The 10006-nt window shown below is 43.2% G+C and overlaps 4 protein-coding genes across 6 annotated transcripts in view; all 4 read left to right on the top strand.

Moving 5' to 3' along the window:
- LOC306704261 (collagen alpha-3(VI) chain-like) overlaps positions 1–10006 on the top strand; it is a 146869-nt gene that overhangs the window by 46136 nt on the left and 90727 nt on the right. The window lies entirely within an intron of this gene.
- On the top strand, positions 1807–6048 carry LOC306703987 (collagen alpha-3(VI) chain-like; the record flags this gene model as incomplete). Its single annotated transcript, XM_079170197.1, has 4 exons — positions 1807–1837; positions 2069–2616; positions 3781–4299; positions 5467–6048. 4 exons carry the CDS (start codon positions 1807–1809, stop codon positions 6046–6048), a joined length of 1680 nt encoding a protein of 559 aa, XP_079026323.1.
- On the top strand, positions 6865–7734 carry LOC306703986 (collagen alpha-3(VI) chain-like; the record flags this gene model as incomplete). The annotated part of the gene is made up of 2 exons (XM_079170196.1): positions 6865–6895; positions 7127–7734. 2 exons carry the CDS (start codon positions 6865–6867, stop codon positions 7732–7734), a joined length of 639 nt encoding a protein of 212 aa, XP_079026322.1.
- Positions 8551–9420, top strand: LOC306703985 (collagen alpha-3(VI) chain-like; the record flags this gene model as incomplete). Its single annotated transcript, XM_079170195.1, has 2 exons — positions 8551–8581; positions 8813–9420. The coding sequence occupies 2 exons, from the start codon at positions 8551–8553 to the stop codon at positions 9418–9420; spliced, it is 639 nt and encodes a 212-aa protein (XP_079026321.1).

Raw genomic sequence — 10006 nt, 5'->3', positions numbered from 1 at the left:
TCGAACTATAGCCTCCAAATTATTCTACTTTAAACCATTAGACAGTTACTATTGATCTGCCATAAGATATCAACTCAGCCCATCGTCATAAAAATTGAAAAGCTCCGTACCTTTTAAATGTTTCCTGGATGAAAATCAGCAGAAAAATAAATGAATCCGTTGAGCCATTTGGCAGCAGTCTCTCTGCTCGTTCTGTGAAAAAAACAGTCTCTCGAGCTTCTATGACGAATGAGTAATAATTTCAGTTTTGGCCAATTGGTTTAACCCATGGGGGCGGATAACAGTTTTTGATGATTTTATTGGCTTAAAATTCTTTCAAACAACTCAAAGAAGGTATGACTACACTGCCCACACTCTTCCGGAGTCAGATCTTTGAGATTCGCGCAAATCGGCCGATCACAGGCTGTGTTAGGTTCAATTGCATCAGGTAAAACTTAAACTCTGACGAAAATGAGCCATGTTTTACAGGTTTTTATATGGCCCAGGCTCTCAAAATGATACCAAACTGCTGTATTAGATAGATTGAACACTATTAGTGGTAAAAGAAGTGAAATATATAGTTGTATAGTATATAAAAGTACAATAAAATAACTATATCGGCTGCTTCCAAATCCAGAATTGACGTTGGCTGACCTCAGCTGACCTGTAACCCGGCATTGATTTCTCAGGCATACTTCACTCTATCAAAGCCAATTGTTTTTTTAAAAGGACTGCTGACATGTTGTAATATGATTTGGGAGAGTTTAGGCCTTCATGTGCATCATTTCAAATCAATAAAAGTCCTTTTAAGCAAAAAAAAAAGAAGACGAACCTGAAAGTTTTCAATTTGAGCTGTGTATAGCATTCGTTTCAGCATTTACCAGTTACATATACAATGATATGTACACATATTAACAAAGATCACATTTATTTGTGTTATTTTGCCATTTAAGTTATTCAAATAGACCTTGTAGTTAGAGATTTACACTCTCTAGAGTTTGGGTATGACATTTTCGAGCAGAAGTCTCAAAATAGGCCGAGGGTTTAAGAGGTTAACAAGCACGGCCTCTTGTTGTCCTGAAAGGCAACTTGAGTTGATTCACCTACAGAGTGGTATATGAATCCAGTGGTTTGCTTCCTTACTATGAAAAATTAGAGAACGCAGGGCTTGAGCTTTTCAAAAAGTAGTTTCTAACCGTATGATTAGTACAAAAACTTACCTTTTACAATAGTTTTAATTTTTTGTCTTCCTGTCTTCTCCCAGTTGACCCTACCCAAAGGGATATTGTTTTCCTTCTGGATGGTTCTGATGGCACAAGGAATGGCTTCCCTGCTATGCGTGATTTTGTTGAGAAAGTGGTAGAGAAACTCAATGTTGGAGAAAGCAAAGACCGTGTCTCTGTAGTCCAATACAGCAGAGATGCAGAGGTCCATTTCTATTTGAATACATACACCACAAAAGAAGATATTGTGGATTCAGTAAGAGGGCTGAGACACAGAGGAGGCAGACCCCTCAACACCGGGGCCGCCCTCCAATACGTCAGGGACAACGTCTTTACAAACATCGCCGGGAGTAGGAGCCTGCAAGGTGTTCCACAGATCATGATTCTACTAAATGGTGGAAGGTCTTTTGACAATATAGATATTCCAGCCTCTGTTCTCAAGCAGCAGGGCATCATTGTCATTGGCATTGGAACAAGGAGCTCCGACAGTGGAGAGCTGCGGAAAATATCATATGACCCTAATTACACTCTAACCGTGTCTGAGTTCACTGACCTCCCCAGTGTTCAAGAACAGCTCACCTCTCTAATGAGCACAGGGCTAGTGATGGCCACACCCATGATACCAACAGTAACTGGTAAGAACGTGACTGAATTTGCATTTCAAGATGATGGTAGTACGCAACTTGAACTGTATTAAAGTGTATTTCTTCAAGTTCAGGTCAGCCAGTGCAACTTTAACAAAACAGTTGAGCTTGGATTAATAGAGTACATTTGAAAACCTTGGGGTTGACTTTTATCATCTGACTTTTGTACGGTAAATATTTGAAACATGAACCTAAATACGTCTTAAATTCTATGTTTCCCAGTGGTGACACAGCCAACAGGAAGAGATGTTGTATTCTTGTTGGATGGATCTGATGGTACTAGAACTGGATTCCCAGCTATGCAAGACTTTGTCCAAAGAGTAGTAGAGAGACTCAGTGTGGATGATAACAAAGACCGTGTCTCAGTGGTTCAGTACAGCAGAGATCCAGCTGTCCAGTTCTATTTGAACACATATGCGACAAAAGTCGAGATCCTTGACACTGTCAGAGGTTTGAGGCACAAAGGCGGAAGACCCCTCAACACTGGAGCAGCTCTCCAGTACTTGAGGAATAATGTCTTCACGGCCTCTGCCGGAAGCAGGCGCCTGGAAGGAGTTCCACAGGTCCTGATATTGCTAAGTGGTGGACGGTCTTCTGACAGTGTTGATGCACCAGCCTCTGCTCTCAAACAGCTGGGTGTCTTGACCTTTGCAATTGGAACTAAGGGGTCTGATAGCAGAGAACTGCAGAAGATATCCCACGATGACAATTCTGCTCTCTCTGTGTCTGATTTCACTGACCTTCAACGCATCCAACAGCAACTTCAGTCCTCCTTGGAGGCTTTGGTTATTGACGTCACCCCAGAATCAACAACTGTACTTGGTATGTAAACAGAAACAGCCTCTTACTGTCCTGAAAGGCAACTTGACTTGTTTCACCAACAGTGTGGTATATGAATCCAGTGAAATACCTTTTTAGCTCGCTGTTAATTTGTTAAAAGAGGTTATGGTTTGCTTCCTTACTATAAAAAATTAGAGAACGCAGGGCTTGTGCTTTTCAAAAAGTAGTTTCTAACCGTATGATTAGTACAAAAACTTACCTTTTGCAATAGTTTTAATTTTTTGTCTTCCTGTCTTCTCCCAGTTGACCCTACCCAAAGGGATATTGTTTTCCTTCTGGATGGTTCTGATGGCACAAGGAATGGCTTCCCTGCTATGCGTGATTTTGTTGAGAAAGTGGTAGAGAAAGTCAATGTTGGAGAAAGCAAAGACCGTGTCTCTGTAGTCCAATACAGCAGAGATGCAGAGGTCCATTTCTATTTGAATACATTCACCACAAAAGAAGATATTGTGGATTCAGTAAGAGGGCTGAGACACAGAGGAGGCAGACCCCTCAACACCGGGGCCGCCCTCCAATACGTCAGGGACAACGTCTTTACAAACATCGCCGGGAGTAGGAGCCTGCAAGGTGTTCCACAGATCATGATTCTACTAACTGGTGGAAGGTCTTTTGACAATATAGATATTCCAGCCTCTGTTCTCAAACAGCAGGGCATCATTGTCATTGGCATTGGAACAAGGAGCTCCGACAGTGGAGAGCTGCGGAAAATATCATATGACCCTAATTACACTCTAACCGTGTCTGAGTTCACTGACCTCCCCAGTGTTCAAGAACAGCTCACCTCTCTAATGAGCACAGGGCTAGTGATGGCCACACCCATGATACCAACAGTAACTGGTAAGAACGTGACTGAATTTGCATTTCAAGATGATGGTAGTACGCAACTTGAACTGTATTAAAGTGTATTTCTTCAAGTTCAGGTCAGCCAGTGCAACTTTAACAAAACAGTTGAGCTTGGATTAATAGAGTACATTTGAAAACCTTGGGGTTGACTTTTATCATCTGACTTTTGTACGGTAAATATTTGAAACATGAACCTAAATACGTCTTAAATTCTATGTTTCCCAGTGGTGACAGAGCCAACAGGAAGAGATGTTGTATTCTTGTTGGATGGATCTGATGGTACTAGAACTGGATTCCCAGCTATGCAAGACTTTGTCCAAAGAGTAGTAGAGAGACTCAGTGTGGATGATAACAAAGACCGTGTCTCAGTGGTTCAGTACAGCAGAGATCCAGCTGTCCAGTTCTATTTGAACACATATGCGACAAAAGTCGAGATCCTTGACACTGTCAGAGGTTTGAGGCACAAAGGCGGAAGACCCCTCAACACTGGAGCAGCTCTCCAGTACTTGAGGAATAATGTCTTCACGGCCTCTGCCGGAAGCAGGCGCCTGGAAGGAGTTCCACAGGTCCTGATATTGCTAAGTGGTGGACGGTCTTCTGACAGTGTTGATGCACCAGCCTCTGCTCTCAAACAGCTGGGTGTCTTGACCTTTGCAATTGGAACTAAGGGGTCTGATAGCAGAGAACTGCAGAAGATATCCCACGATGACAATTCTGCTCTCTCTGTGTCTGATTTCACTGACCTTCAACGCATCCAACAGCAACTTCAGTCCTCCTTGGAGGCTTTGGTTATTGACGTCACCCCAGAATCAACAACTGTACTTGGTATGTAAACAGAAACAGCCTCTTACTGTCCTGAAAGGCAACTTGACTTGTTTCACCAACAGTGTGGTATATGAGTCCAGTGAAATACCTTTTTAGCTCGCTGTTAATTTGTTAAAAGAGGTTATGGTTTGCTTCCTTACTATAAAAAATTAGAGAACGCAGGGCTTGTGCTTTTCAAAAAGTAGTTTCTAACCGTATGATTAGTACAAAAACTTACCTTTTGCAATAGTTTTAATTTTTTGTCTTCCTGTCTTCTCCCAGTTGACCCTACCCAAAGGGATATTGTTTTCCTTCTGGATGGTTCTGATGGCACAAGGAATGGCTTCCCTGCTATGCGTGATTTTGTTGAGAAAGTGGTAGAGAAACTCAATGTTGGAGAAAGCAAAGACCGTGTCTCTGTAGTCCAATACAGCAGAGATGCAGAGGTCCATTTCTATTTGAATACATATACCACAAAAGAAGATATTGTGGATTCAGTAAGAGGGCTGAGACACAGAGGAGGCAGACCCCTCAACACCGGGGCCGCCCTCCAATACGTCAGGGACAACGTCTTTACAAACATCGCCGGGAGTAGGAGCCTGCAAGGTGTTCCACAGATCATGATTCTACTAAATGGTGGAAGGTCTTTTGACAATATAGATATTCCAGCCTCTGTTCTCAAGCAGCAGGGCATCATTGTCATTAGCATTGGAACAAGGAGCTCCGACAGTGGAGAGCTGCGGAAAATATCATATGACCCTAATTACACTCTAACCGTGTCTGAGTTCACTGACCTCCCCAGTGTTCAAGAACAGCTCACCTCTCTAATGAGCACAAGGATAGTGATGGCCACACCCATGATACCAACAGTAACTGGTAAGAACGTGACTGAATTTGCATTTCAAGATGATGGTAGTACGCAACTTGAGCTGTATTAAAGTGTATTTCTTCAAGTTCAGGTCAGCCAGTGCAACTTTAACAAAACAGTTGAGCTTGGATTAATAGAGTACATTTGAAAACCTTGGGGTTGACTTTTATCATCTGACTTTTGTACGGTAAATATTTGAAACATGAACCTAAATACGTCTTAAATTCTATGTTTCCCAGTGGTGACAGAGCCAACAGGAAGAGATGTTGTATTCTTGTTGGATGGATCTGATGGCACTAGAACTGGATTCCCAGCTATGCAAGACTTTGTCCAAAGAGTAGTAGAGAGACTCAGTGTGGATGATAACAAAGACCGTGTCTCAGTGGTTCAGTACAGCAGAGATCCAGCTGTCCAGTTCTATTTGAACACATATGCGACAAAAGTCGAGATCCTTGACACTGTCAGAGGTTTGAGGCACAAAGGCGGAAGACCCCTCAACACTGGAGCAGCTCTCCAGTACTTGAGGAATAATGTCTTCACGGCCTCTGCCGGAAGCAGGCGCCTGGAAGGAGTTCCTCAGGTCCTGATATTGCTAAGTGGTGGACGGTCTTCTGACAGTGTTGATGCACCAGCCTCTGCTCTCAAACAGCTGGGTGTCTTGACCTTTGCAATTGGAACTAAGGGGTCTGATAGCAGAGAACTGCAGAAGATATCCCACGATGACAATTCTGCTCTCTCTGTGTCTGATTTCACTGACCTTCAACGCATCCAACAGCAACTTCAGTCCTCCTTGGAGGCTTTGGTTATTGACGTCACCCCAGAATCAACAACTGTACTTGGTATGTAAACAGAAACAGCCTCTTACTGTCCTGAAAGGCAACTTGACTTGTTTCACCAACAGTGTGGTATATGAGTCCAGTGAAATACCTTTTTAGCTCGCTGTTAATTTGTTAAAAGAGGTTATGGTTTGCTTCCTTACTATAAAAAATTAGAGAACGCAGGGCTTGTGCTTTTCAAAAAGTAGTTTCTAACCGTATGATTAGTACAAAAACTTACCTTTTGCAATAGTTTTAATTTTTTGTCTTCCTGTCTTCTCCCAGTTGACCCTACCCAAAGGGATATTGTTTTCCTTCTGGATGGTTCTGATGGCACAAGGAATGGCTTCCCTGCTATGCGTGATTTTGTTGAGAAAGTGGTAGAGAAACTCAATGTTGGAGAAAGCAAAGACCGTGTCTCTGTAGTCCAATACAGCAGAGATGCAGAGGTCCATTTCTATTTGAATACATACACCACAAAAGAAGATATTGTGGATTCAGTAAGAGGGCTGAGACACAGAGGAGGCAGACCCCTCAACACCGGGGCCGCCCTCCAATACGTCAGGGACAACGTCTTTACAAACATCGCCGGGAGTAGGAGCCTGCAAGGTGTTCCACAGATCATGATTCTACTAAATGGTGGAAGGTCTTTTGACAATATAGATATTCCAGCCTCTGTTCTCAAGCAGCAGGGCATCATTGTCATTAGCATTGGAACAAGGAGCTCCGACAGTGGAGAGCTGCGGAAAATATCATATGACCCTAATTACACTCTAACCGTGTCTGAGTTCACTGACCTCCCCAGTGTTCAAGAACAGCTCACCTCTCTAATGAGCACAAGGATAGTGATGGCCACACCCATGATACCAACAGTAACTGGTAAGAACGTGACTGAATTTGCATTTCAAGATGATGGTAGTACGCAACTTGAGCTGTATTAAAGTGTATTTCTTCAAGTTCAGGTCAGCCAGTGCAACTTTAACAAAACAGTTGAGCTTGGATTAATAGAGTACATTTGAAAACCTTGGGGTTGACTTTTATCATCTGACTTTTGTACGGTAAATATTTGAAACATGAACCTAAATACGTCTTAAATTCTATGTTTCCCAGTGGTGACAGAGCCAACAGGAAGAGATGTTGTATTCTTGTTGGATGGATCTGATGGCACTAGAACTGGATTCCCAGCTATGCAAGACTTTGTCCAAAGAGTAGTAGAGAGACTCAGTGTGGATGATAACAAAGACCGTGTCTCAGTGGTTCAGTACAGCAGAGATCCAGCTGTCCAGTTCTATTTGAACACATATGCGACAAAAGTCGAGATCCTTGACACTGTCAGAGGTTTGAGGCACAAAGGCGGAAGACCCCTCAACACTGGAGCAGCTCTCCAGTACTTGAGGAATAATGTCTTCACGGCCTCTGCCGGAAGCAGGCGCCTGGAAGGAGTTCCTCAGGTCCTGATATTGCTAAGTGGTGGACGGTCTTCTGACAGTGTTGATGCACCAGCCTCTGCTCTCAAACAGCTGGGTGTCTTGACCTTTGCAATTGGAACTAAGGGGTCTGATAGCAGAGAACTGCAGAAGATATCCCACGATGACAATTCTGCTCTCTCTGTGTCTGATTTCACTGACCTTCAACGCATCCAACAGCAACTTCAGTCCTCCTTGGAGGCTTTGGTTATTGACGTCACCCCAGAATCAACAACTGTACTTGGTATGTAAACAGAAACAGCCTCTTACTGTCCTGAAAGGCAACTTGACTTGTTTCACCAACAGTGTGGTATATGAGTCCAGTGAAATACCTTTTTAGCTCGCTGTTAATTTGTTAAAAGAGGTTATGGTTTGCTTCCTTACTATAAAAAATTAGAGAACGCAGGGCTTGTGCTTTTCAAAAAGTAGTTTCTAACCGTATGATTAGTACAAAAACTTACCTTTTGCAATAGTTTTAATTTTTTGTCTTCCTGTCTTCTCCCAGTTGACCCTACCCAAAGGGATATTGTTTTCCTTCTGGATGGTTCTGATGGCACAAGGAATGGCTTCCCTGCTATGCGTGATTTTGTTGAGAAAGTGGTAGAGAAACTCAATGTTGGAGAAAGCAAAGACCGTGTCTCTGTAGTCCAATACAGCAGAGATGCAGAGGTCCATTTCTATTTGAATACATACACCACAAAAGAAGATATTGTGGATTCAGTAAGAGGGCTGAGACACAGAGGAGGCAGACCCCTCAACACCGGGGCCGCCCTCCAATACGTCAGGGACAACGTCTTTACAAACATCGCCGGGAGTAGGAGCCTGCAAGGTGTTCCACAGATCATGATTCTACTAAATGGTGGAAGGTCTTTTGACAATATAGATATTCCAGCCTCTGTTCTCAAGCAGCAGGGCATCATTGTCATTAGCATTGGAACAAGGAGCTCCGACAGTGGAGAGCTGCGGAAAATATCATATGACCCTAATTACACTCTAACCGTGTCTGAGTTCACTGACCTCCCCAGTGTTCAAGAACAGCTCACCTCTCTAATGAGCACAAGGATAGTGATGGCCACACCCATGATACCAACAGTAACTGGTAAGAACGTGACTGAATTTGCATTTCAAGATGATGGTAGTACGCAACTTGAGCTGTATTAAAGTGTATTTCTTCAAGTTCAGGTCAGCCAGTGCAACTTTAACAAAACAGTTGAGCTTGGATTAATAGAGTACATTTGAAAACCTTGGGGTTGACTTTTATCATCTGACTTTTGTACGGTAAATATTTGAAACATGAACCTAAATACGTCTTAAATTCTATGTTTCCCAGTGGTGACAGAGCCAACAGGAAGAGATGTTGTATTCTTGTTGGATGGATCTGATGGTACTAGAACTGGATTCCCAGCTATGCAAGACTTTGTCCAAAGAGTAGTAGAGAGACTCAGTGTGGATGATAACAAAGACCGTGTCTCAGTGGTTCAGTACAGCAGAGATCAAGCTGTCCAGTTCTATTTGAACACATATGCGACAAAAGTCGAGATCCTTGACACTGTCAGAGGTTTGAGGCACAAAGGCGGAAGACCCCTCAACACTGGAGCAGCTCTCCAGTACTTGAGGAATAATGTCTTCACGGCCTCTGCCGGAAGCAGGCGCCTGGAAGGAGTTCCACAGGTCCTGATATTGCTAAGTGGTGGACGGTCTTCTGACAGTGTTGATGCACCAGCCTCTGCTCTCAAACAGCTGGGTGTCTTGACCTTTGCAATTGGAACTAAGGGGTCTGATAGCAGAGAACTGCAGAAGATATCCCACGATGACAATTCTGCTCTCTCTGTGTCTGATTTCACTGACCTTCAACGCATCCAACAGCAACTTCAGTCCTCCTTGGAGGCTTTGGTTATTGACGTCACCCCAGAATCAACAACTGTACTTGGTATGTAAACAGAAACAGCCTCTTACTGTCCTGAAAGGCAACTTGACTTGTTTCACCAACAGTGTGGTATATGAGTCCAGTGAAATACCTTTTTAGCTCGCTGTTAATTTGTTGAAAGAGGTTATGGTTTGCTTCCTTACTATAAAAAATTAGAGAACGCAGGGCTTGTGCTTTTCAAAAAGTAGTTTCTAACCGTATGATTAGTACAAAAACTTACCTTTTGCAATAGTTTTAATTTTTTGTCTTCCTGTCTTCTCCCAGTTGACCCTACCCAAAGGGATATTGTTTTCCTTCTGGATGGTTCTGATGGCACAAGGAATGGCTTCCCTGCTATGCGTGATTTTGTTGAGAAAGTGGTAGAGAAACTCAATGTTGGAGAAAGCAAAGACCGTGTCTCTGTAGTCCAATACAGCAGAGATGCAGAGGTCCATTTCTATTTGAATACATACACCACAAAAGAAGATATTGTGGATTCAGTAAGAGGGCTGAGACACAGAGGAGGCAGACCCCTCAACACCGGGGCCGCCCTCCAATACGTCAGGGACAACGTCTTTACAAACATCGCCGGGAGTAGGAGCCTGCAAGGTGTTCCAC

This window comes from Pholis gunnellus (genome assembly GCF_910591455.1).
Source record: "Pholis gunnellus genome assembly, chromosome: 12".
NCBI lineage: Eukaryota > Metazoa > Chordata > Actinopteri > Perciformes > Pholidae > Pholis > Pholis gunnellus.
This window is presented reverse-complemented; position numbering and strand designations above follow the sequence as displayed.